The sequence below is a fragment of the Medicago sativa genome, chromosome 4 (assembly GCF_051527215.1).
Source record: "Medicago sativa cultivar Bolivia chromosome 4, Bolivia_mono, whole genome shotgun sequence".
NCBI classification, from domain to species: domain Eukaryota; kingdom Viridiplantae; phylum Streptophyta; class Magnoliopsida; order Fabales; family Fabaceae; genus Medicago; species Medicago sativa.
In genome coordinates this window covers 66,929,085-66,957,081 of record NC_140752.1, presented here as the reverse complement: position 1 = coordinate 66,957,081, position 27,997 = coordinate 66,929,085, and the positions used below count along the sequence as shown (strand labels likewise).

At 32.5% G+C, this 27,997-nt stretch overlaps 4 protein-coding genes across 25 annotated transcripts; 2 read left to right on the top strand and 2 right to left on the bottom strand.

The window, feature by feature from the left end:
* Positions 1-9: 9 nt before the first annotated feature.
* LOC146930962 (uncharacterized) lies at positions 10-6,582 on the bottom strand. Of its 20 annotated transcripts, none has more exons than XM_085702432.1 (10): positions 6,414-6,580; positions 5,797-5,919; positions 4,035-4,081; positions 3,216-3,508; positions 2,633-2,689; positions 1,695-2,149; positions 1,171-1,492; positions 760-924; positions 566-664; positions 10-466 (listed from the first exon to the last, which is right to left on the bottom strand). In XM_085702432.1, exons 7-10 carry the CDS (start codon positions 1,396-1,398, stop codon positions 380-382), a joined length of 579 nt encoding a protein of 192 aa, XP_085558558.1. In that variant the 5' UTR covers positions 1,399-1,492; positions 1,695-2,149; positions 2,633-2,689; positions 3,216-3,508; positions 4,035-4,081; positions 5,797-5,919; positions 6,414-6,580; the 3' UTR covers positions 10-379. The 20 variants fall into 20 exon arrangements, 16 of the variants coding, with proteins under 16 accessions (XP_085558558.1, XP_085558556.1, XP_085558557.1 ...); XM_085702430.1 differs by having other exon boundaries at positions 1,729-2,149; XM_085702431.1 differs by having other exon boundaries at positions 1,171-1,226; positions 1,332-2,149; positions 6,414-6,577.
* Positions 6,583-8,548: 1,966 nt separating this feature from the next.
* LOC146930961 (ternary complex factor MIP1 leucine-zipper protein) lies at positions 8,549-14,751 on the top strand. 3 transcript variants are annotated; one of them, XM_085702453.1, is made up of 11 exons: positions 8,549-8,888; positions 9,049-9,121; positions 9,281-9,364; positions 11,756-11,839; positions 12,074-12,553; positions 12,641-13,029; positions 13,123-13,222; positions 13,322-13,381; positions 13,457-13,543; positions 13,659-13,787; positions 14,014-14,751. In XM_085702453.1, exons 1-11 carry the CDS (start codon positions 8,821-8,823, stop codon positions 14,314-14,316), a joined length of 1,857 nt encoding a protein of 618 aa, XP_085558579.1. In that variant the 5' UTR covers positions 8,549-8,820; the 3' UTR covers positions 14,317-14,751. The 3 variants fall into 3 exon arrangements, with proteins under 3 accessions (XP_085558579.1, XP_085558581.1, XP_085558580.1); XM_085702455.1 differs by having other exon boundaries at positions 13,457-13,577; XM_085702454.1 differs by lacking the exons at positions 8,549-8,888; positions 9,049-9,121; positions 9,281-9,364 and adding an exon at positions 11,477-11,546.
* Positions 13,427-18,270, bottom strand: LOC146930960 (LOW protein: PPR containing-like protein). Its single transcript, XM_085702452.1, has 2 exons — positions 15,744-18,270; positions 13,427-15,508 (listed from the first exon to the last, which is right to left on the bottom strand). The coding sequence occupies exon 1, from the start codon at positions 18,042-18,044 to the stop codon at positions 15,999-16,001; it is 2,046 nt and encodes a 681-aa protein (XP_085558578.1). The 5' UTR covers positions 18,045-18,270; the 3' UTR covers positions 13,427-15,508; positions 15,744-15,998.
* A 4,372-nt stretch (positions 18,271-22,642) lies between these two features.
* Positions 22,643-26,257, top strand: PDV2 (plastid division2). The gene is made up of 2 exons (XM_085702449.1): positions 22,643-23,067; positions 25,470-26,257. Exons 1-2 carry the CDS (start codon positions 22,873-22,875, stop codon positions 26,136-26,138), a joined length of 864 nt encoding a protein of 287 aa, XP_085558575.1. The 5' UTR covers positions 22,643-22,872; the 3' UTR covers positions 26,139-26,257.
* Positions 26,258-27,997: the final 1,740 nt, after the last annotated feature.

Genomic DNA, 27,997 nt, shown 5'->3' with positions numbered 1-27,997 from the left:
GAGAATGGATTTGTAATTGTTTAATTGATTCATTTCTATGGTTTGATTCTTCAATTTTGATTATACAATGTCACCAACTTTGATTAAATTATCATACACAAATTGTCAAATATGAACCAGTAAGGCTGCTATTAAGCTTGTCCCCCTAATTAATCTATAAACATATATAATAATATGATTTATTCACTCAAGATTACATATATATAGCTATATCTATATATATGTTCAAGGAAAAGAAGCCCTCTTTTTCATCAGTTTCTTCAAAGTCAATGACAAAGCCTTTGCCATCCTGCTTCAAATAGTCAGCCATTCTGGCTCTGGAATCTCAATCCTCGAGCTTTTAAGGATCTCTGAGGAAATTTTGTATTTGGAGTCCCTCTCATGCATGATATCTGGCCTCACTAATCCTGGACTCACCGCTTATGGTGACATCATAAGGGCTGGTGCACCTACTGGAAGCCTGTCCCTTGCATTTCCAATTTTCATATAAATATTCCAACATTAAACATTACATAACAAATTTTAGTAAAATGGCAAGTCATCGTATGAAATTGTTCCATCATACCTCGGTCAACCTGCCACGTACACGCTTATAAGACTGATAACTACACCTTTCAGCATCATGAGTAAAGCTTAATGTAAGAATCTCGGCATCATGAGCAGCCTGAAACAATATGCAGGATACAAATGACCATGAACATATATGTATACACGTGGAACTGTGCACAAATTTCTACAACAAAAAATACACAAACTCACATTAAATTCTCCAATACCAGGAAATACCCAGCCTAGGCATTCTGAAAAAGAAAGATATCTAAGTTCTCCAGCAGGGCCAAGTCCTACCTCAATGTCTATCAGTAGCTCAGATTCTAAGAAATTTGCCATATTCTCTTTATAACTCTTCATATAGTCGCTATACATCTGCATCAAACACCAATTAAGGGAACTAAGGGAAAAAGTGAAATACAATTTTTTATATGTCATTGCTAAATACGTGACAAAGTTAGTGAAAGAAGTAATAATAAAAAGTGGTCGAAAAACAATTTTCAAGTTTTGCTTATGTTTAGGAGTCAAGTTATTCATTTAAACTTACAGACAGTGGAAATTAATTGTGATAGTAATAGAATATGCAAAGGTTAATGTATCTGAACTAAAACAAAAGAATACGGTCGTAACGAATATTTGCATAGGCAACGCGGAGTTTGAAGGACCGTAAAGCAGACCTATAGAGAAAGAGATATAATATGTTGTATGTTGTTTGTTCATGATTTGGTTTCTAAACCATAAGGAAGTTGCGAAAATCAAACTAAACGAACAATAAACCTTACATGAATTTAATATCTTTGGAGTCACGAACCATCTGGAGAAGAAGAGGAGGTTTTTCATTCTTACCATCAGATAAAAATAAATGCTTCCCTGTTTTACCAAGAAACCGCGAAAGACGAGATGCTGTTTTCTCCAAAGAGTGAAATCCACATAACAAAGGAACCTAAAGTATGTGAAATTCCAAAACCATGTCATGAAGCTTTCACCAACACAGATTAGTATGACATGCATATTTTTTTACACAATGATGTTGCAAACTCCTATTTAATTACCCTCAATAACCATCACTTGTAGCAGAGTAATCAGCCAAAGTAAAGGAGACAGAAATTACATTATTTGCAGTAAAGTTTCATCAGACAACTCACACAAAATTTAATAAAAGAAAACATGATATACTACATGTCCAAAAGAATTAGCTGCTTATGCCCTCTACAACCAAGGTGCGGCGTTACAGACGTAATAAAATTAATAGGCTCCAGTCCTGCAAGCTTGTTGGCTGGTAGCGAGCAATAAGTCCATTAGTTTGTCCTGATTTGCATTAGAAGTTAAATGCCTAAAGCAATGACCTAAAAGTGATACTAACTATATAAATTATACATGTGTTTCAAATATTAACCATGCTGACTACCTAAAAGGTGAATGCCATCTAGTATGTAACAAACAAAAATATGGTGGGAATGAACTTATCTTGTATATAATTAAGCCAAATTCTGAAATTCATATAGTTGAAGAACTGGTAGGAAACAAAGTAACAAATTCCTCCATACACAAATCATTGAAGATATTTTGCATTGGCTGCAACAATGCATTGCAATTGCTGCTGCATAAAATAAGTTATCACCAAGGAAAAAAATTGTGAGTCTTCACATACACTAAGGAACAACAAACCTAAATATAATCATCAGGAACTAAAAGAATGAAATGAATCAAAAATTAATTTTTATCCTATTCACTCATTATTATAACATAAACCAACATTATTTCTCAATAATTTGTGACTAAGATACATACATACTTATAACAGTCCATATGCAAGATAATATACATGCCATTTATTCAATAAATACCTACTTCAACCACCAATGAAGTTCAAAATTCCAAAAACAATTATATGTGTTCTATGCTTTACCTTGTCCTTGAGACCACCTTCAAGTGGCAAAAACCACCTCAATTCATTTGTAAAATAAAACAACTTTCAAATGGTGTAAAAGCATATTGGAGACTTACAAATCCTTAAACAGGACCATGCAAGATTCATAATTCAGATTTGCAAACACAACATTTACATAGCTTTTCTGCTTACTTTCAGATATGGCAAAGCTCCAATTACATTGTCATAGTCACTTCTGTTGACTTGAATCTGTGTACCACAATAAACAAAAGTTAGAGATGAGAAAATTAAGGGAAAAATGAGCAAATCTACCTAATCAAATAGAAGTTTCCTATTTACAAAACAACATATATTTCAGCCATAAATAAAAAAAAAATATTGAAATATGGAAGCTAAGTTGATGTATCATAGGATCATCTTCACCAACCTTCATGAACAAACACAATTATAAAAGTCAGAATTCCTACAAACAAATCTAAACACTCACAGCCAATCCAAACATACATCTTTAAAAAACATGGCAATTTTGGTCTTTGATAGCAATAAAATTGATTCGAATGAATCTAAACACACAAAAATGAAAGCTAATATTTGCAAAGAAATGTGCAAATTTTTTGAAAGGGCAAGCAGAGATAAAAACTTGGTAAGCTTTCAAGAAATCAGCAGCATTAAACATCTTTTGGCTCATATATAATATTTGTGTACTGGTACCAGCCCCAACCATGCGCTTCAATCGCATTCGCAAAGTAATGAGCCATTCTCTGTGATGCATCACCTGAAGGACAAGAATGCTTCCTATTCTGCTTCAACAATTCATTAGCAGTCCTATTGTCATTAGCAGACACAGCTTGTGCACACAGAACCAAAAGGGTCCTCAAATCCACAACATCCCTCTTCCTCCCTTGTTTCTTCGAACGTGCCTTCCCTCCATCAAGTTCACCAACCTGTGTTCTACTCTCCACCACTGATCCATCCTTTTGTTCAGCACGCAACGACACATTTTCTTTTTGTAAGTTGCATGGCCAATGAATTCAAATTTCTGTACATACCAGATGCACCATGTAGAACCTGTAGCAAAAAACATTTTATGCTAAAGTTTCAATTCCACGACAAAAAGCTGAAAGTTGAAAATGAGCAGAAGCAAAAGTGTATTGCAAATTGCAAAACTTTCGTGATAACACCAGATCACACAATAAATTTCAAGATCTTTGCTCTTGCAATCGCTTCTAGATGGCCATAACCATTGCATTGAGAATTATTTCCCTGATTGCTGTGTTGGAACTGATATTGGGGAAAAGGTTTTAAGGCAAGCAACTGGTTACATGGTTGCACAACTCTAGAAATTTCAGAACTCGAATTGTGCTACCAATTGCTAGTTTTTCAAAAATACTTTAAAAACAATTCTCCATTAGAAAGATTAGGCAAAAACTAAACTTCTAAAAGCATTGAACCACTTATTTTACATTATAATCATACATATTAATATTATATGTAATATTTAAGCCATGAGGTGCATAAATATGCTTCTATCATATCCTTGCAAGTGATCCAAAGGTATGTGAGTGTAGCAAGAGAGTGAAGAAAGAGAACATACAAAATCCTTGAAACACAGATTATCAGCTCCAATAAAGCTTGTTCTCCCTGCCAAGATGAAAGTAACTGAAGTCAGATATCCAATTTCACAGAAAAACCTAACCTTTGAGAATGACCTCACGAACAATTGGCCTTACCACAAATTTACAATCACAGATAAACTGAGCATTTAAAATCTCTGGAAAATGAACTCTTACCCAATAGCATAGTCAGAAATCCAAACCACCTCTATCATAGGATCACTATCTACAACTACTTGTCAACAAAATTTAGTTTGTATAATCTGCCTACTCAAATCTTTTTCAGTTTACATTGAACTGTTATCAATAGTGCATTTCATAAACCCATTTTTATCTTCATCAAATCTAACAAACAACTGAACCTCAATAAGAACACCCAATTCAAAATTTAAGCTACAAAATTTTAATTTCATCAAATCTGACAAATGAAAGAGTACAATATGGCAGACAGATGCATATAAGGATCATTTAGCTTGTGAGAATTCTTTCAAATTTACTAATATATTAAATTCCTTTTCTTAAAGAGTGATAAAGAAGCAAGAAAAATATTTTAAGTGTAAGATACAATATGATGCTTTATTCTCTTATGCTGATTCAATACACCTATATATAAACAACTTCAACAAATAAAAGTTCATATTTATGTATCTTTCCATGATTGGTACTCATGAAGTTATATGTGTTGCTTATGAGCTTTGGCGTAAAAATAAGGAAGACAGGGAGGAATATCAAGGTTATAAGTTGTTTTATGCGTATTCTATATATCATTGTCACATTACCAGAATGCTCTTTTCTGTAAAAAAAATCTTTGCATTGGGACTAATCTAAACCTGTTTCAGATGGATCGTTCTAGAGGTTTTGAAATTGAGACCAAGAAAAATGATGAGACCAGACAGACTATATTCTAAATAGACTCTAATGTCATAATTTAAATGCACATGCTTCAGTTGCTATCTTTCCAACATTACTGTTATCATACATCTCTGCTATCATAAATTCAAGAACATCATAAGAGAATAAAGCATCATATGTAGATTTAATAGTGTTCAATGCTGCAATCCAGATAAAAATCAAGTACTAAATCTCAAAATATCTAATATTATTGCCAAAAGTCAATATTTTTTAGCACATCAAATGACAGAGCAAACCTATTTTCTCTAGAATCTTGTGCTACCAACTGTAACCATCAAAAACACCAAGCTAAATGTATCAAACCAAATTATATCAAAATCCTCTCAAAGTTAAACATGAAATTGAGACATAATCTACAAATCCTCAAGAAAAATGATGAGACCAAACAGACTATATTCTAAATAGATGTTAACAGGTAAATTATTCACCAAATAAAAACAATTCAATCATATCAACCACAAGAGTCTTCAATTACTCATATCAAACAGACTATAACTTTCATTTTCACCAATTGAAAACCCATAAAAGTATTTTCAAAATCCAGACACACATTTTCAGCAATAATTTTTTTTTACAATCCCTTCAACACCAAACAAAATTTCCAAAACATGCATACCAAAAAACTATAAATCATAATACTCAAAATGAACAGACCATACCATAATCAAACTAAACATATATTTTCCTATAAAACAAACACCAAATAAAAAAATCAACATACATGCATAAAAAAAAAACCACCAAACATACCCAAAAACATGTCACAACACATGCAAAATACAAAAACAATCACTCAACATCATACAAACACAAAAAACCTCAGAAAATTACCTTGTAAGTATGGTGGCTTAGTAATTACCATTAATACCTCTTCTATGGCCTTATCTTTCTTAGCTTCAATTGCCCTTACGACCTTGATTTCACCATGGCATGTAGCAAGTTCATTAACCTTTTCTGCAACAGATTAAAACTTGTTCATAATTATTTTTTATGGCATTTTAGATAGTAACATATGAGAGGATCCATATTGAACAGATTCATATATCACTGAGACTACAAATATGCCATCAATTTTTAAGTCATCAAGTAAACAATTCATGCATCACCAATTTTAGTCAATTTCACAAACACCTTATGTGCAATTTATACCAAGTGTGATTTCATCTCAAAAGAATCAATTTTTTCACAAGTTACTTGTATAGAAACATCACAAACAAAAACATAATCACACCAAAAACAGAATCAACAACCAAAAAAACTCAGAATCACCAAACCACAAAAGCAAAAACAAAAATAAAACAGAAAACACACAAAACTCATTCAATCTGAGACATGCATGGCATTAGATTCATGAAAAACCCTAAAATTCCCTTTTCTCCCAAATGAAAACCTAACCCTAAATTCATCAAATTTCAACATGCATGAGGGAAAGGAAAAGGGAAACTCACCTTAAAATTGAAGCTTGCCTTCTTCTCCAATTTCCCTTCTTCCTCCATCGGCTTCTTTTCCTTCTTCTCCTCTCCCTCCCTTCTCTCGTTCTGTTTTTTTTTTCTTTTTTCTTCTCTGTCCCGTGTTCTGTTTTCCTTCTTGTTTTTTTTCCTTTTCTTCATCAACAAAAAAAACACATATATTGGTAGGCAGCTCCATTTACTAATTTACGAAAATGCCCTTATTAAGGGCAAAAGTGTAATTTCTACGGACTATTATTTTTATATTTAGTTTAGTAGAAGGTGGATGTCTCAACTTTTGAAAATTTGTTACAAAAAGAGAAAATAAAATAAAATAAAATAACCAAGCTGGTTTTGCTTCTTTTAATGCAACGTAAAAAATAAGCCCACCCACATAAAGACTTTAAAGTTGGTGTGACTTTAAACATGCATGGTATGTATTTTTCATCATTGTTGATTGCATAATCTGCCATTAAATATATCTCAGTCAGTCTTCATCTTTTTTGTCATATCCTTCTACTTCTTTCCCCTTATTTTTTTTTGAAGGACTTATTTCCCCTTATTATAAGCACCAATGGATAATTAAGAGTATTTTTTGAAGAAAAAAATTAATTTATAAGCACTTTCGGTTAAAGCTATTTTACACATGTTTATAATCATATATATATCATGGTATAAATGTTTCAGTAATTATGCGGAATTATAGTGTGATTTAATAATCTACATGCGTGTAAAAAAGTTCTACATTATTAATGTATTAAAATTAATCTTAAAATAATAAACAATGCATTAAGTAAATTGAAAATGTCCTATATATTTTGGGAAAAACTCTATTCTCCAACACGCTTCAATGTCTAATTTTAATTTTCAAACGACTTTTTACTATCATGGAACAAGTTTGCAGGGAAGTACTTAACATTTTTTAAGTACTTCCTCCATCTCATAATAATTGTCACTTTCATATTTTTTCTGTCTCAAAATAATTGAGTTTAACGTAACAACATTTCTTAGTCTTTTTTATTAAAATCAAGATTGGAGTGATTAATACTCTCTCCGACTCATTCAATTCAGTTGTGCACAATTCTTAAGAAAATGATTAATTTTATTGATTTCAATATTAAAATTAGTATCATCGGCTAAAAACCATTACTAATAGTGGTTAGTGGAATATTCCCTTTGATCCTAAATATAAGCACTAAGTTGACATAAAGATAGTTGCCCCTAAGTATAAGCTCATTTTCAAATTACTTCCTCTGTCTTAAATTAGATGTCATCTTTCCTAATTTTTTTTGTCTCAAATTATTTGTTCATTTTATAATACAAATACAACATTTATTATTTTATTCCACTAACATACCTTTATTTTTTGCATTTCAATCATCGTTAACTTTTTTACTAACTATAATTAATAAGAGTGTTTTAGTAAACGATACATATTTTACTATTAAAATCAACACTATTATCATTTCCTAACTGTGTAAAACTCAAATGAGACACCTAACATGTGATTTGGATTCTCTCCATTGAAAATTCTCTCAAGAGAGTACAAGATACATTTAATTTTTATTTTTAAAATAAACCTGTAATTAATACCACTAAGTGTCTTGAAATATGATAAGTCAAAAAAACGTATTCAAGGGGTATTTTAGGTACTACCAACTTTTCTCATTAAGAATGAAAATTTGCAATGTGTGCTTATATTAAGAGACGAAGAGAGTTGTTAAGTATATGTTGATATACAATAAATAAGAGTATATTAGTTGAAAAAAGTACTAATGTTTCATTAATAATATAAAAAGATAAATAATATGTGATAAGTAATAAATCTTACAAATGAGACACATTCTACAAAAGCTATGACATGATTATTCTTATGTTAATGAAATGCAAAAAGCTTAACTTTATCAAAGGCCTGAAAAGGATTGGATTAGTTTTATGTGACTAGTCAAAGCAAAAAAGTCACACTAATTTCCTAGATTGTCAACAGCAGTACAACACAATTATACTTTCATGTAGCCATCTTTTTCTTGTTACCATTATGGTTGAAAATAACATTTACTGACGCATATAAAAAAGGTGACAAATATGTTACCGAGTTTGAAGTTGATATAACTGAGTTTTCAATTGATATTTCCAACCACATAACTTTACTCACCTTTCTTTGTGAGAAGTCTCATTCCATCAGAGAGGAGATTCTCCTGTTTGTAAACACAGATTTCTTGAAAATTAATGAGTTTTGGATGTATCTTCTATGTTAATTTTGTCACTATTAAACAAACTTGTCAATATCTGGTCTTTTTTTGCTGTCAGCATTTAATGTTGTTTTTGGTGTATTCATGGACATTATTTTTGAGCAAATTCTGACTTTACATGCATGAAATAATGTGCACCAATCTATTTTCAAGCAATGCAAGTTAGGTGCAAGTTAATCATGGACCAAACATGTTCAGTTTCAAGTCACAAGCGATCCAACAGGTTTTTGTTTGACAGAACATAATTTGTATTACTATAATTGAACATGCTATGTTTTTCCTTTTCTAGTATATTTGTATGATTTTCATTTCACCAACTTGTGTTCTTTCTAAACCAAATAATAGTTCTTTAAGATATGCATAATTTTTTAACTGTTTGGCAGTGATCCAATGAAATGGAGAATAATGAAAGATGAATTTGTGAACAACAGTGAAGCTTCTTATCAGCCTAAAGTGGTATTGCACTCTCTATCTCTCAGACTGATTTTCCCTTCTTTCTGCATATTTCTGAGCACTACATATGAACATTTTTCTTTCATCAAGTTTCTTAGATTTTTCTCTTCTCGTAGAAAGTCTAACTCTTGGTATTTTTTTTTCTTTTTGTTTCATAAAAAGGAACTTGGAAATCTAAAGGAAAATATTGAATCCAAGAAAAGACAGTACCACAGCATGGATCTTCAAAGTTCTTTGACTCAAGAGGTTTGATTTATTGTCTGATTATTTAGCTATTTGTAAACTTATGACTACAAATTCTAGTAGATTTATCCTTGTTATGCATGACTTGGACAAATTTTGAATCAAAGTATGTAGTATTCGTTTTACACTTTTACTTGTGGACAAAACTTATGTTGATTTACTTAGATACTTTTTGTGTGTTCTTCACTTACAATATTCATAACTATCATGGTTTCCTCGGATTAATAATTTTCTTAAAGTTTCTTATAACCTCAAAAAATGTACTTTGTTCCAAAATAATTGATCTTTTTTCAACAAAAATTTGTCTCACCTTTTAGATTTTCAACAAACCATTAGTTACTTTTTTTTTTTCTTTTCCAATTGTACCATCTAATTAATATTGTTTTCATCACTCTCAATTCAGCATCTTCTACTTTACATTTAAGAACTAATAAATACATCAATATATGGTTATCGTGAACTTAGCTAAGTTGGTATGCACATTGCATAATATAGGGGTCGGAGTTCGAATTCCAGACACCCCACTTATTCACCTTAAAAAAGTGAATTTCTAGTCAATAGACTTTTGACAAAAAAAAAATAAAAAATACATCAATACATGTTAAAGATACTTTAATAAAATTATTCAAAAAAAATAATTGAATTGAAAGTTAAGTGTGTTTGGAATTTATTCATTTGATCTTCATCATGTTCATCATCATCTTCTTCTTGTTCATGTCATTGCAACGATTCCCCGACAAAAGTTCTAACAGTAACTTGTGGTATGATATGATCTCGAACTTTCACCTCTAAACTAGTAACGCTTCGCCTTTTCCTAAAATTACATTTCATATATTATGTCTTGCTTCTGCTCAGGCGGAAGCCATATGTTTATAAGACTTGTCTTCAAGTTTCCAACCTCCCATGTAATTCCTCCCTCGACTCTCCAAGTAGAACTATATCATCTTCAAGTAGGAATATGGCTTGCTGGGGCTATACTCTCCTAACATTTACATGGAACTAAAATTTTTCTGTTTTTTAAAGTTTACTGAGCCTCGCTTCTCTAAATTTTTGACTGCAAAGGAACTTATAAAGAAATTTGGAATATTAGAATTAGAGATAAATTATTTCATAAAATGCATCTAATAATTTGAAAATGATTTTATATTTAGGAACAAACTATTTTAGCAAATGAGACATTTCTTTATGAGTAGAAGATAAACTCGACATTCTAAGATTTACAACACTCACACAGAAAGCACGTCAATCACTTACGCAGTTACACTACACGTCATACTAAATAAGCCTTATATTTTATTTCACAAAAACTTATAATCTGATTTTTCTTGTTACCAATTACCATGATGGTTGAAAATAACATTTACTGACACATATTTCTTGTTACAAGTTTGAAGTTGATATAACTAAGTTCTCATTTGATACTCCCCCAACCACCAAACTTTACTCACCTTTCTGTGTGAGAAGTCGCATTCCATCCGAGAGGAGATTCTCCTGTTTGTTTGTAAAGATGGATTTCTTGCAAGTTAATCCATTTTGGATGTATCTTACATGTTAAATTTGTCACTGTTAAACAAACTTGTCAATATCTGGTCCTTTTTGGCTCTCAGCATTTAATGTAGTTTTTGGTGTATTCATCAACGTTATTATTTTAAGATTGGCAATCTTGACATTACATGCATGAAATAATGTGTCACCAATCTTGTTAGCAATGCAACTTACTCATGGACCAAACATGTTCAGTTTCAAGCCATAAGCGCTCCAACAGGTTTTTGTTGACAAAGCAGAATCTGTATACTATAATTGAACATTATGTCTTTCCTTTTCTAGTATATTTGTCTGATTTTTATTTCACCAATCTGTTGCTCTTTCTAAACCAAATAATATTTCTTTAAGATATCCAGAATTCTTGCTTCTCCAAATTTATGTCATTATAATTTATAATATAGAGAATCTTCATTTCACATGAACCCTAACAAGACATCAACAGTTAGTAGTTTCTCACATATAATCAGTACTTTAGAAATCGATAGTTTTAAAAACGAAGGTTCTGTTATTATACTAGTTTCATCTAGGTTTGATTAATCTGTTGGTCCCTGAACCATTTAGGAATTTTTAAATAGGTCGCTAAACTAAAAAAAAGTGTGCAATCCGATCACCAAGTTATATTGCATATCAGCCTAAAGCGGTATTGCATCGCTATCTCTCTCGGACTGCTTTTTCCTTCTTGCTGCATATTTCTGAGCACTGCATATGAACATTTTTCTTTCAGTCATTTTCTTCGATTTTTGTCTCTTCTCATAAATGAATGACTATCAGCTCGGAAGTGAATATTTGTGTCTGTTATGATAAATACTACACAGAAGTCTAACTCTTGGCATTTTTCTTCTTTCTAAGGAACTGGGGAATCTAAAGCAAAGCATTGAATCCAAGAAGAAGCAGAACCACAACATGGATCTTCAAAGCTCTTTGACTCAAGAGGTACACAGTTTGATTGATTGTCTTATTATTTAGCTATTTGTAAACTTATAACTACAAATTCAAGTAGGTTTGTCCTAGATAGTCTAGAATCAAAGAATGCATTACTCATTTTACACGTTTACTTATGGACAAAATTCAAGTGGATTTCCATAGATATTTGCTGTGCTGTTCTTCACTTAATATGTTCGTAACTGCCACGATTTCTTCAAACCCATAATTTTCTCTACATTTTAGGCTGCAAAGGAACTGATAAAGGAAATTGGAATATTAGAACTAGAAGTCGTGTATTTGGAACAATATCTGCTCTCATTGTATCGTAAAAGATTTAACGAACACATTTCTTCACTATCAACCAAAGAAAGAAGATTGGAATCAGCTTCATACATTAACAAGAGCACTTCTGCATTAAGTGGCAATGATTCTATCCCTGACATTCACAAAGGAGCTTCTGTAGTACCTCCCAGTGGTGCTTTATCTGACAAAGAAATTTCAGTTCCATGCTCAAGCGATATCATTTCAACAAGTGATTTAGGTGGTTTTCAACTCAAGGAATACAATAACGAGTTGGAACCAGAATCTGTTTTAGACTCTAGCATTCATCGGTGTTACTCCGCACTATCTCAACAAACAGCTTGCTCAATTGAAGCCTCTTCTGAGAACATTAAGACCAAAGCTGCGGACTCTTACCATTCTCTACCATTATTTATGCTAGAGGTAAGTACAAAAACAAGAGAACTTGTTACGTCCTTATGTTTCATTTACAGACCTCTAATATCTAGCTTTCAAATTTTATTTCACCAGCAAACTCAGTGTGCTAAATCCCACTCAACTAGCCTAGCAGAACAATTTGGGAATAGCTACACTGATAATGATGTAGAGACACCAAATTGGCTTTGTGAGGAGATGATCAAGTGCATATCAGCAATATATTGTGAACTTACAGAGTCACCTTTTCTCTGTCGTAAAAATGCTTCGTCACCTGGTTATGAGGTACCCTCAAAGAACCAGGGTAGTAAGTGGGGATCACAATGGAAGAAGAATTCAATATTCAATTTAAACTCCAGTAACCATTTCCATGTCAAAGGGTCAAAAAAATTAAGCGGACCTTATTGTTCAATGATAAGGATTCAGAAATTGTGCACAGATAAAGAGAAATTAAAAGAAATTGAGTACATGCTGCGCAGATTTAGGTGATCCTTTGTATATTGCTCAATCTTTTATACCATGCGGTTTAATTCAAATTCACAAGAGATGGAACAACTTCATATCTTATGGTTTTGCAGGTCACTTGTTTCTCGGCTGGAAGAAACTAATCCCCGAAATATGAAACACGAAGAAAAGCTAGCCTTTTGGATTAATGTGCACAACACTTTAGTAATGCATGTAAAATTTCTAAATCTCTATCCTGGTTTTTTTCTCATGTAAGTTATTTCTCAAAATCTAGAAAACATTCCTATAATCTTTTTTGTCTGTCCTCCACAGGCCTTGTTAGTTTACGGAATTTCGCCGAACAATGTCAAAAGAATGTCTTCAGTACTTAAAGTAAGTTAGCCATTCATAAAACTCAAAACAGTTGACAAGAATGAGTTTTTGCTAACAAGCTAGTGGATATTTCAGGCTGCATATGACATTGGGGGTCATAATGTAAGTGTAGAAATGATACAGAACTTCATTCTCGGATGCAGTTTGCCTCGTCCAGGACAAGTAAATATAAATTCAAGAAACCTGCACACAAAGTGTACATTTCATTTTGTATAGCAAAAATAGAGTTTAGCTAATATCAAATTCTATTGCTCTTACACCTTTCCTTTTCTTGCAGTGGCTGCGGCTGTGGTTTCCTTCAAAGACAAAACCAAAGATCAGAGATGTAAGAAATGGATATGCTATACGTCATCCAGAACCTTTATTACTATTTGCTCTTAGCACAGGAAGCCATTCTGATCCTGCGGTATACTTCCGATCCTTCTGTTATTATTTACGAATTTGTCTTTGTAGAAGGACATGCACAAACTTTCATTTTGTTGTTTCGAAATACCAAATTAAAATAACAAAAAATCACTTTCAAATATTTAGATACCAAGTTAAAATATTGTCTGAATATAATGAATTAAAGAAAATAAACTTTTCAATTGATTCTTGCATATAGAGTTACATCTTGGTTGTAACTATCACAGGTACGTTTGTACACACCCAAGAGAGTCTTAGAGGAGCTACAATCTGCGAAAGAAGAATACATTCAGTCCAACATTGCTATAACCAAGGAACATAAAATAATTCTACCAAAGATAGTTGATTCCTTTGCAAAAAGTTCAGGTCTAGGAGCATCTGATTTAGCGGAGATGGTTATGCCTCATATACCTGAGTCTCAAAGGAAAAGCGTCCATGAGTTTCAATCAAAGACAAACTGGAAAGGCATTGAATTAACCCCTCATGACTTCACTTTCAATTACCTGCTTTCAAAGGAATTAGCTTGGTAATTTCATGCCTTGGTACGATACATGAATTTGCGTACGTGGAGGGAATAATTGTCGGTCTATCCATATCTATACTAGAATTATATTTGATGGTAAGCACTGGTTTACTGTGCAAGAAGAAAATGTGTCTGGCTCAAAGCATAACCGGTAAATAATAATAATTGTCTGCTAATGGCAACACTCCAGGGGAGGGAAGGGAGCAGAGTGTGATGTTACAACAGATAGCAAGCAACAATCTGGAAGTTTTGGGAGCCTCCAGGACTTCATTATTGTTACTGAATTTTGGGAGCTTGAGTTTAAGTATTTTACTATTGCTAGATTGTTTTTCACTTTATGGATGTATATTTTTACCTCAACATCTGCTTTGGCCAATCGATCAATCCTAAATACTGTTTTACTGTGTGTCTGCTCAGTGGAAATGCAATGAAACGCATTCTTGTGTCTTTTTTGTCATACATCATGGGAAGGTTGATATGGGAGAATCATGAAGAGGAAAAAAAGAAACAGCTACTCCTCAAATTTCTCAAACTTTTCTTGCTCCTACAAATTTTAGCAATCTAGTTAAAACCATGTTTTTTGATTTATTTTGATACGCAATCAGTACATTTCTATCTAGATTAAAATAAAGAAGCAGATATAATTATAAAGAAAATGTATCATAAATATCTCCAGAAACATGTATTTTTTCACAAGTCCTTCAGAAACATGTATAGATGAAGCATTCCTGGCTTGACATTGTGGGTGGTATCTGAACATCTTACAAGCAGCAGAAGGCCAGAAGAATAGCAGAATAGCAAACCAGCAGCAACAACAAAATGGTAAAATCAACCTACAGCAAGAATCAAGGAGCTGTCTTCCTCCTGGATCCTCATTGTGCTTGTAAACATACCCACCAATAAGAATTCACGGCATGCTCCTATGTTGCCACTTGCATGCTCAAAATCATTCACAGCAGCACCAACTTGCTTAAAGGTGGATACACCAAAACTTTCATAAATTCATAATTATTCAGCGTTGGTCCTTCTCCATGTTCCATATGTCACCAAATATGAAATATTGTCGATCATATAGGCTGGAGAACACCTTTTCTGACTTGAATCAGTGCCTTCCCAGAACTTATAATCTAACGACCCTTCACTTCTAAAGGAATAAGACAGTTTTTCCAAATGCGTCTCCATAAAAGTTTGCATGGCTCCTGATAGTCAAATTATAACTCATCTTGTCAGCTTGCTGTTCTATGTTTCTGTTTACAACATTTGCAACAATATAGGTAATAGAAGACAACAACACCGCACAATAACATGCATGTTTAATTATTCACACATACAATACCAGTAGCTAATTACACAAAGATGCAATGGGTCATGAACTAGATATCTATGAGTAAAGGCTATATGCTATATGTATAATAAAGAAGAGATGGCAGCTACCTGGCAGTTTATCATGATTGCTTCAGTGTCTACGTTTAGGTTGGCTTAAAGATGTAAGAATCTCCGCTTCTCAAAACTTTCTTAGCTCCTTTCCCTTTGTTAGTTCATGAAGCAGTAAAGCCATGCAATGGTATCCATAACCATAAGCATGCTGCATTGAATGGTGATCTTATGATTCCCGCAAGGGAGAATAATTTATTTTAAAATGTGTCGTATCATTGACTAGTTGAGGATCAAAATACGTCTACAAGAAAATCACCCCCAAATTTCATGAAGTTGCTTCGGTTCTTTCCGATTCAAGCACAACAAAGTTGAATATATTGCATCTGCTTTTGCATGAGATGTATCACCAGAAGTAAATGCATGAATACCATTTTCCACATATATCCAACTGCAACCAGTAAGCTTTTTAGCCTCCATCACTCTCATTTTCTTCCGTATTCTTCCCATCTCATTCCAATTTCCCTCAGAAGCATAAACATTGGCCAATTGCACACACCGAGACCCAGTATCAGCCCCAATTTTTAATAGTTCCTCTTCTGCTTTCTTGACAAGTGATGTATTGTTGTTTATCTGACAAGCATTAAGAAATGCTCCCCAAATTGTAGCATCTATCTGAATGGGAATCTTCCTCATAAATTCTAATGCGTTTTCTAGTTGATTAGCCCTTCCATACATATCAACCATACATGCATAGTGGTATATCTCGGGCAATACACTGTAATCTTCTTCCATAGAAATGAAAAATTTCTCTCCTTCTTCTACCAGTCCACGGTGCCGACAAGCAGATAGAAGTGCTACAAAAGTGACTGCATCTGGCTTGACATTTTTCTTCAACATGTCCTGAAAAAGTTGAATAGCTTTATTTTCAAAACCATGATGAGCGTAACCAGCTATCATTACATTATATAAGATCACATCTCTATCCTTATCAGTCATTAGTTGGAAGCTTTTCTCGGCATATATAATATTACCGCATTTTGAGTACATATCAACCATAGCACTCAACAATTTTTTATCCATCTTAAGTCTCGTTCTCAAGATGTAAGTATGAATCTGCTTTCCCAAACTAAGGGTGGCTTGTGTCGCGCAAGCACCAAGCACACTGATGATGATCATTGCATCAGGAATTAGCTCTTCTCTAGTTACAAACTCTCTGAAAAGTTTGAAGACTTCCTCACACTGTTGAGATTTGGCATATCCAGAACATAGAGCTGTCCAGACAACATAGTTTCTTTCCAATAGAGAATCAAAAAGCCTTTGGGCTTTCATCATCTCGCCTTGAGATGAATAGCCTACAATCAATGAGGAAACTGCATATTGGCTTTGAATCCCAATTCCTGCATACACTGACTCCGCATACCGAATATTCCCACATTTACAGTATAAGTCTACGATGCCGCTGCTAATGAATTGATTTGAACTGTAATCATTTTTCAACACCCACGCATGGACACACTTGCCATGTTTCAAATGTTTTAGGCCAGAGCAGATACTTAAAACACTTGCTAAAGTATGTCCATCATACCTAACACCTCTCTCCGTCATCTCTACAAACAAGGCAAGTGCTTTATCCATATAACCATTCTGGGCATATCCTGCAATCAACGTATTCCAAGACACAGTATCATTTAATTCATGATTTTTCCAAAACACATTCAAAGCCATGTCCATCTCTCCTTCCCTACAACAGGCAGCAACCATCGCATTCTTCGAAACCAAGTCCACCACCCCATCACAACCACTAACCACATTGCATGCTTCACGAAACAAACCACATTTAGAGTACATATTAATCAGAGAGCTCGACGCAAACTTGCTTAAATCACTCGCAGTTTTCACCATATACGAATGCATCTGCTTCCCATAAAACACTACCCGTAACTTGGCACTAAAGTTAACCATTGTCGTGAGAGTGAACTCGTCAATCCCAATTGTATCACGTGCAGATTGCATTCTATCAAACAAATCAACCGCGTCAGTCTCGTACCCGTCCGCCCCAACATAAGCCGACAACATGGAATTATAAGAAACCAAATCTCTATCAACGGCATAGTCGAAAACCGCTCGTGCTTGTGTCAAGTTTTGTGCTTTTATGTAAGCCATAATAAGGGCATTCCAAGAATATGCATTTGGGTGGGGAATTTCATCGAACAGTTTGTGGGCATCTTTTAAAAGACCATGTTTGGAATAAAGGTGAATGAGTTGATTACAAGTGAAAATACTTGATGTGAAACCAGATTTTATAGCTTGAACATGGTCACGATATACAACTAAATCTCTCACTATTAGAGACCTCATTGCTATTGTAATCTAGGGCAAAAGGGTTATTTCTTAAGAATATAAACACCAATTGTAAATAAGAATTTAATTGGTAAAAACGGTTACCATAGAAAGTTTATAAAGATGCAAAATTATACATGTGTTCTTTTTGAGTTCTCGATTCCAATTATATAAGCGTTTTAAGATTTGATTATGTGTAAAATTTTAGGTCAAAATTTTCAAGTTAGTCTTTTAAGTTTCGAAAGTTTCAATTAGGTCTTTTAGTTTACCAGAATTCACAAGTTAGTCCTTTAAATTTCAAAAGTTTCAAACTAAAATGACTTATTTGAAACTTTTGAAACGGCGACGGACGACGGTGAAATAGTTTATCAACTAAAAGAACCTATTTGAAACTTTTGAAACTTAAAGGACTAACTTGGAGATTCTGTCAAACTAAATGGACCTAATTGAAACTTTCAAAACTTAAAGATTAACTTGAGAATTCTGTCAAACTAAAAAGACCAAAAGTTGTATTTGGCCTAAACAAATTTATAAAAAAATATTTTGTAAAAAAAAAAAGTTTATAAAAATATATGTCAAATATGTTTTCAAGCTAGATGTTTATAACAAATTAATTTTAATTTTTTTTGTTATAAATTGGTCATTTGAGTTTAAGAAAATATTCCATCAAAAAAAAAAGTTTAAGAAAATATGTGCACTCTAATCTTATTTTCATCAAACTCAACTAAAAAATGTTTATGTAGACGATTTTGTATAACCACAAAGTGGTCATGGAGAAGTTTTAGAGATAATTGTAACTCTAAAAACATGTTATTTATCTGGTGTATGAGGTCATCAAATCTTATTTAGTGTTCTTAAAACTAGTTATTTTCTTACTTATTTTCATCAAACTTTTAAAATTTGAAACTAGTTATTATCCTGTATTCTCAAATCATCTTTAGTGCCATGCAAAAATTATAATTAAGAGTTGCAATTATCTCTAAAACATCTACGTCAACACTTTTTTTAGTGTATTATTCGGTCTTGATTTGAAATAGAAAGGATCGATTACTTGATTTATAATATGTAAAATTATGCTTGAATTCAAAATCAAGAACTAGGGTTCTCAAAACTAGTTTTTCTAGTGTATTACCCAATCTTGATTTGAAACAAAATTGATTGATTACTTGGTTTATAATCCGTAAAATTATGTTTGAATTCAAAACCAAGAAGTAGAAAATGTGCACAAGTTATCATGTTTGATGTCAAAAACACTTTGGACCTACCACCTCAATGTTAAATGGTCCATAAGTACTTTTTAAAGAAGTCGGCTGAAAAAACAAGTAAGAGTGTAAATATTCTATGACTTACCAATTTGTAACAATAAATAAATAAATTAAATGACCCATTTGTAACAAAAAAAAAAATCTTAAAAGTACTAACTTCTTAAAAGTACTAATTTAAAGGACCTCTGGAGGTATTTGACCAAAAAAATATTATTACCTCCGTCCTTATATATAACTCTTTTGATAAAAACACAAGACTTAAACCAAGTGATTGTTATTTTGAAGAAATTAAACCAAGTGACTGTACTTAAGTGATTAATGAACTTCATCAAATGACGAAACGTTCGGGAGAATCCAAACTCAATTACTGGAAGAAATAATTATTGGTCAGACTATATTCATCTCACGGACGAACTCCGGTTTACTTGAGTTCATTTCCCCTAAAAAATCGGAGGGTTAATACAACAAAAAAGAAACACAAGAATTAAGAAACACGTTTTTATCAAATTTGTCAGCAATGTACATTCTCTTTTCAAACTTAACAATGTACGTCCTTTTTCCAAATTAATGGTTCTATGTTTTTTTTTGTTTAAATGTTTGTGTGAGTAGGTCTGTGCATTAAATTTGAAGAAAAATGATGATTTGGTGAAAAAAAAAATATTGATAGTGAAAATGTTGGGGTTTAGGGGTAAAAATCCATTCTATTTTGTATAATAAATGGAGTATGCAATTTGGAGAGAGATATACACATAAAATAGATAGTGGATCCCACCATTATTAATTACTTTTTAGTTTTTCGAGATTTTTTTTATGTCTATATCTCTCCAAATGGATGAAATGGAGAGAATACCAAATGGAGAGGATCTTAACTCGGGGTTTAGTGATGTTTTTAAAGTTGTTGGAAATAGTATTCTATGGGTTGTTAGTGTTGAAAATCACCAAAAGAAAATGTTCCGACAAGCATAAGCATAAGCATCCACTAAAAAAAAAAAAAAAAAAAAAAAAAAAAAAAAAAAAAAAAAAAAAAAAAATAAATAAATAAATAAACTGCAAACGCTCTAATACAATTTTTTCACAGTTAAAATTGCAAACTCTCTCAATTACGATTACATTATTTTACTGGAGATAATTGCAACTCTTAATTATAATTTTTGTATGGACAAATTGCAAAGTCTGTCATAACACGCAACTACCCAACCTTCCATTACAACCAAGAGACTAGAGATTTTCTTCAAAAAAAAAAAAAAACCAAGAGACTAGAGATGTTATGGTAAAAAAAACTTAAACTAATTCTCCATATTTATATTAACTATGTATGTATTTTTTTTTTCCTTCGCATGCTCGATGTGGATTCAGATGGATACCAACTTTATACATCATATCATCCTTTTATCCAAAGTCTCACATTTTTCCACTTTATTGCCAGTTACATGTTCAAAGAGTAAAATAACATTTTCATGACTAACCATATTTACAAAATGAGTACTCTTCAACTTTTTTGTCTTCTCTTTTAAGCTTCGTAAATCTTCATTGAGTTTTGGACTTGTGCATTGTCATAAGGAGAAGTTCATCCTTCCATTAAATAAACGAGCTTCTAATTCCAAAGTGGCCATAAAACTAGCTAAGAAAGAACACAAATCAGATGATCAATAATCTATCTTCAAATGAATGGTGTGACGAAAAATACTACTTGTCTTCCTCCCTTGATTGAAACATTTACGTTTGATGTTAGTCGTTGGAAAATCACCAAAAGAAAATTTTCATACAAGCGGAAGCAACCACTAAAAGAAGCAAAAAAATAAAATAAAATACAACTCACATGCAACCACAATCTCTTAACATAAATATTTTATCACTCAACCCGCAATTTTTACAAGGAGAAAATTGCAAACCATCTCAACTACAATTGCGGTATTTTATGGGAGTAAATTGAAAAATCTCTAAATTATAATTACAAATCCTCTCATAACACACAACTACTCAGACCCCCCATTACACCTAAGAGACCATTAATGTTGTGGGAAAGAAAACTCAAACCAACTCTTCATATTGATAATAACTTTATACCTCATTTTTCTTTCCACTACTTGATGCGGAGTATGGAAGAATACCAAACTTACACAACAGATAGTACCTAGATCAAGATATATATTGATGTAGCATAAAAGGAATTTGAGAAGATTTAACATAACCATTTGGGAGAAACACTTGTGTGGACCAGGACCAAGAATTTTGGTTTGGTCACACACAAAGAGAGAAGAGAGAAGAGAGAGAAGAGAGAAGAGAGAGAAAATGGAGAAGAGAGAAGAGAAAAGAGAGAAGGTAAATTTTTGTGTGTGTGATCAAACCAAAATTCTTGGTCCTGGTCCACACAAGATTTTCTCACCATTTGGTTGTGTTGTCCTGACACACCTGGTGTCTATGGTTTGAAATATTCATAAATTTATCACTTGATCACAAAGATTTTTTTTGTCACTTGACAAGAAAAGAAGTTGAAACCTAGAGAAAGTTGTGGTGTATGATATTAACTTTTTTTTTTTTTAAGTAATGTATGATATTAACTTGTTGTGTGATCAATTAGTTTAGTGGAGGATAAATCCACGACACGCTAGAGAGTTGATAGATAAATCCTGATATCGTATGCACTAACATGTAAATTCATTGCATCTAAGCTAATTGTAGATTATTATACATTTGTTATTGAATATAATAACTATTATGTGTTTATTATTACACCTTTGCATTTTGTAATTTCTTTTATATGTATTTTGTTTTTGAGCGATGTTATTTAAACATCCAAAAAACAATAATTATTTAACAACTAGTATAAAAATATACAATTTATATAAGTAAAGATGTAACTATGAGAGAGAAATAAGTAATTAAAAAATAAAATAATACTTATACGATATATGGTGTTGGACAACAATGTTGTCAATATAACATTTCTCTTTGTTTTTAGATAAGGGACCCGCTACTATTATTTGTGGATTTTGGTTTTTAAGCCTTAATAAACTCAAGGAGTATAAAGGCAAAGATTGAAATACTATTCTAGCATTCATTACACATATAAAATAAAAATGAGTTTGTCTAACATGTGTAATATTACATATGTTAAAACAACTAAAAGTTATTTAAAAAAAAAACAACTAAAAATAGTAAGTATTTATTGAAAAACAACAATTATTTATTTAAAAGTTATAAATTTAATACAAAATTTATAAGTTACAATTCAAAGTTATTATTTTAAACTTGGAGAGATTATTTGTCCTATTAATTAAATAGTAATTTTTTTTTTTTGGTACAAATAGTAAAATATTCTTAACTCAAACAAAAAAATTGTAAACGAAAAGGACTATACGATACTGAAATACTGTATATCGTACACAGATTCTGGGTGGGGGAAAAGAGATATGAGTGGAGGACGAAATCGGAATTTAAAAAAAAAATTGGAAATGATATTTAGTTCTGGTGAGTCCATATTATTTGCATTGTCTTATACTTGGAAAGTGCCGAAAAAAACCAACAAACAAAGACTTATTCAGCACTAGAGTCAAAAACTCACAAGAAAGAAAAAAACAATGGAAGAAGAAGGAATAGGGTTAGTGTTAGCGAGAGCCACAGAACTTAGGTTGAAGATCAACAACTGCATCCAAAAACCAACTTCTTCTCCTAATGGTCTCCTTGAAGACGATGAAGACGAGGATGCTACTGATAGGCTTCTCAACATTTGCGATGCACTCGAAGCTTTGGAGACTCAGCTTTCTTCCTTGCAGGTTCTATCCCTAAATCTAATTCATTATCTCAGTTTTTAATTCTTTACTAATTAGTCTTTGTTATAGTAGTTCGTTCAACAGGAACGTGGGTCGTTTTATTTATGTTACTTCAAGCAGTAAGATTTAGATTTGACCCATTGTTTTGATGCTATATTTAATTGAAAAATTATACATTGCCTTTTATGTAGCAATTCATGAAACACTTGACAAACACGGACACCAGACATGACACTACACTGATACTAAATGTTTAGATGTATCTACGACTGTCGGTGTCATGCAAGTGTTGGACATAACTTCAACCTAAACCTAATTTGTTGGTGACATGTCCGAGTTAAATAATGTTGTAAGTAACTAACTGCCTACATACTGTCGCTAGTTTATCAATGGTTAAATTGCATGTTTAGTCTTTAAGCTTAAAAAGTTTTAAGTTGGTTTTTTACATTACAATAAGTTAGTCATTTTAGTCAAAATTCAGTTTAAAACGTCAACGTGGCTAACAGAGACGCACACATGGATAACTTCGGAGGTGCCACGTGGATGTTTAGACAGAGTTAATTCAAAATTTGATGGAATTGATGGACTTATGCCAACATCAGTAACCTAAGGGACCAACTTGAAATTTTTTAAATGTAGAGGACCAGTTTGAAGCTAAAATCTGGTTAACTGTGTTTTAATTCATTTAGTAAGATTTAGATTTGACCAATTATTATGAGGCTGGATTTCATTGTTACATTTAAAACTGAAAAATGAAATCTTACCTCTTTATATGAAACACTTAATAAACAAGACACTGTTACTAAGTCATGTCATTGAATGTATCTACATGTGTCAGTGTCATGTAAGTAGCGTCATAGGAGTGTCGAACACTTGGACATACCTTCAACCTAAACCTAAATCGTTGGTGCTACATAGGTAGCAACTAAGCTATCCGTACCACTCCGAGTTAAATAACGCCGTAAGTAACTAACTTCCTACATATCGTAACTAGTTTTTCGATGGCTAAATTGCATGTTTTGTCTTGTACATTTATTTTAGGTTTCAAGTTGGTTCATTACTTTTCTGACGTACAATAAGTTGGTTATTTTAGTCAAATTTCCGTTTGAAATGTCCACGTGGCTAACAGAGACACACACGTGGATAACTTCGGAGGTGCCACGTGGATAACTTCGGAGGTGCCACGTGGACGTTTAGACATAGTTTAATTCAAAATTTGACAGAATTGATGGACTTATACTGACATTAGTAACGTAAAGGACTAACTTGAAACTTAAAATAAATGTAAGGGACTAAACATGCAATTTAGCCTTTATCGTCAATCAATATATCTTTTGTGTTTAATATACGTTAGTGAATATTTTTGTCACTCTAACCCTAACAATTACTCATTTTGAAATGAAACTTTGCTTACTGTGACTATAGTTTATCAATCAATGTGCCTTCAGTGTTTGCCACTACACGAATATGATTTTCCATCTCTGCTATCAGTAGAAGGTTATGATCATTAAACTTGTAATACTACTTCTAAACATGATGGTTAAAATCCTGATTTTAATCCTAAAATCCTATGATTTTGCAATTATGCTTGCCCTTAGCGATTATGGGTATACACAAAATCTTATTTTGGTTTAGTCCTGTATAATCCACTTTTCTTTGAAACGATTCTACGATTATGGTCGCGGTGGTGGAACTACAAAAGGCAATTTAAGTTGTTGTTTTGTTTGAGACTTATGAGTTTGATTTAACGTTTTAATTACATAAGTTTTTTAAGTATTATGTTGTTGATATGTGAGTGTTAGTGTGTCAATTACATAACTATTCTAAGTTTTAATTGTGTAAGTATTATACAACTATGCTATTTATGAATTTAAATTTACACCAAGCATTTCAAGTGTAATGTAAGGTTTTTTTGTCTTACCTATGGTATTTTATATGCATGTATATGCATATATTTGAGTTTTATGAATTTTGTTTAATCCTACGATTAATGTAACAATTCTGCAATTTACGATTTTACTTCTCCTTACCAATTGAACGTAAAATCCTGATTTTGACTACCTTGCTTGTAAGATGCCTTGTCATTTTTGCTTTTTTGGTACTCCTATCTGAGACTTGTTGAACACTAAATATAGGTATATCTCCCAGCTGGAATTTGAACAATGGGTCGCCAAGTGGGAATCTAGCCCCTTCTGCTAGACCCGTCCCACCCGTCGGTTGCTTTGTGAATTTTTCAATTTCTTTTAAGATGATTTTTATAATCACAGTACATTATGTCATTGTTTGGTTTATATTGTTGGCTTCACTTAATGAGAAAAATATTTTATTGTTGTTGCTATGGGAAAATATTCAAAACATGATTGGGATTGCATTTCTGGAATCCTAATTATTGTGTGTATTTACAGGTTCTACAACAACAGCAGCGATACGAAAGAGAAATTGCCTTGGCTGAGATTGAAAACAGTCGCAAAATGCTAATTAATAAGCTCAAGGAGTATAAAGGAAAAGATTTGGAAGTGATACATGAAGCTTCCACTTTTGCCAGTGAAACAGTGGAGCCAACCAATGATCTACTACTTCCTCCTTATCCAACCCGCCCTCCATATTCCATGTCTCTTGACAAGCAATATCTGTCACAGATCCCTTCTGTCAATAAGTCCGGTCGCAATGGATTAATCACACTTGATAATGTGATTGAGGCTAAAAAGAATCCAAATGAAAAAGAGCAAAATCATGTTGAAGACGGGGCTAAAAATTCAAGAAAAGGTTTACGATTTTTTATAACTTCTGCAGCAAAAGCAGTGCTCACAGTTGTTGGTGTGGTATCAATATTGAGTATGTCAGGATTTGGTCCTAATTTGCAGAAGGTTCGTTGGAATGTACAACGCAGGCATCACAGACTAGAAAATGAGAATGGGAGATCTACCACTGAAAATAAGGGTGATGGACAGTGTCCACCTGGTAGAGTTTTGGTGCTGGAAAATGGGGAGGCTCGATGTCTCGTGAAAGAGAGGGTTGAAATTCCATTTTCAGCTGTTGCTGCAACACCTGATATAAACTATGGATGTGGTTAAGAACAGCCTTAGTTCTCCTCATTGTATATCATTTCACTCCTTTGCCCCCTTATTTTATGTTTTAATTTTTGTTGATATGCTATTTTATGTTTTAATTCCATTTTTGTTTTGGTGGTTGATTTTATTGTAGTAGCTGAGTGATTGGCATGATTACTGGTCAATATTTAGGTAAGTGATGCAGATGGTCGTTTATTTTTTAAAGGGAGAAAATTTCGTCTGAGATCACTTGAACCCATTGCTTTTTAGTCAAGAGCAATGTCTCGTATGAACAATCCTATGATATTTACCCACATATGCGTGTTTAATTGCGCTTATGTGGGATTATACTGGATTCATGATCATACTTGTTATGCCACAGGATCACACGATCTCACTTTTTTCCCTAGACTTGGTCACACTGCTGCATCAATCTTCCTCTCTTATTCATGCGAATTTCTGTTGCATGTCTTGCAAAGCTCCTGTAACGCTACAACCAGCCTCTCTTATGTGCTAAGCTATCCCTTTTTGTGACCTTCTCTGTTGTCTATGACTTCCCCTCTTTGTGAGAATGGACCTACCTCTTTGCACATTGTTTCACCAGATTGTAACTGCACGCAATTCAGGTCCCTAAAAGACTACCTATCATTCAGTTAGTTTACATATTTGAGAGAAATCAAAAATGAGAAGAGAAAATTTGAGTAGAGGTGTTAATAGAGCCCCAAATTTCAAAGCCCACTTAAAAAAGCCCCCACCAAGCCCACTAAATTAAAGCCCCCTAATTGAAAAGAATTATTTGGGGCCAAGCCCACTATAAAATCTATTTATTTGTGGGCCTAATAAAGCCGCATATTATAATTTTTTTCTTAACAGCTTACTACGATCTTATTTTAAAAAACAGCTTATTCAAAACAGCTTATTTATGCAAAACAGCTTATTACGATTTCATTTTAAAAAACAACTTATTCAAAACAACTTATTTATGCAAAACAACATATTTATGCAAAACAACTTATTCAAAACAGCTTATTTATGCAAAACAGCTTATTCGAAACAACTTATTTATACAAAATAGCTTATTTGTGCAAAACAGCTTATTCAAAACAACTTATTTATGCAAAACAGCTTATTTGTGCAAAACAGCTTATTCAAAACAACTTATTTATACAAAACAGCTTATTTGTGCAAAACAGCTTATTCAAAACAACTTATTTATACAAAACAGCTTATTTGTGCAAAACAGCTTATTCAAAACAGCTTATTTATACAAAACAGCATATTCCGATTTAATTTTAAAAAATAACTTATTCAAAACAGCTTATTTATGCAAAACAACTTATTCAAAACAGTTTATTTATGCAAAAACAGCTTATTCGAAACAACTTATTTATACAAAACAGCTTATTTGTGCAAAACAACTTATTCAAAACAGCTTATTTATACAAAACAACTTATTCCGATTTAATTTTAAAAAATAACTTATTCAAAACAGCTTATTTATGCAAAACAACTTATTCAAAACAACTTATTTATACAAAACAGCTTATTTGTGCAAAACAGCTTATTCAAAACAGCTTATTTATACAAAACAACATATTCCGATTTAATTTTAAAAAACAACTTATTCAAAACAGCTTATTTATGCAAAACAACTTATTCAAAACAGCTTATTTGTGCAAAACAGCTTATTCAAAACAACTTATTTATGCAAAACAGCTTATTTGTGCAAAACAGCTTATTCAAAACAGCTTATTTATGCAAAACAGCTTATTCGAAACAACTTATTTATACAAAATAGCTTATTAGTGCAAAACAGCTTGTTCAAAACAACTTATTTATGCAAAATAGCTTATTTGTGCAAAACAGCTTATTCAAAACAGCTT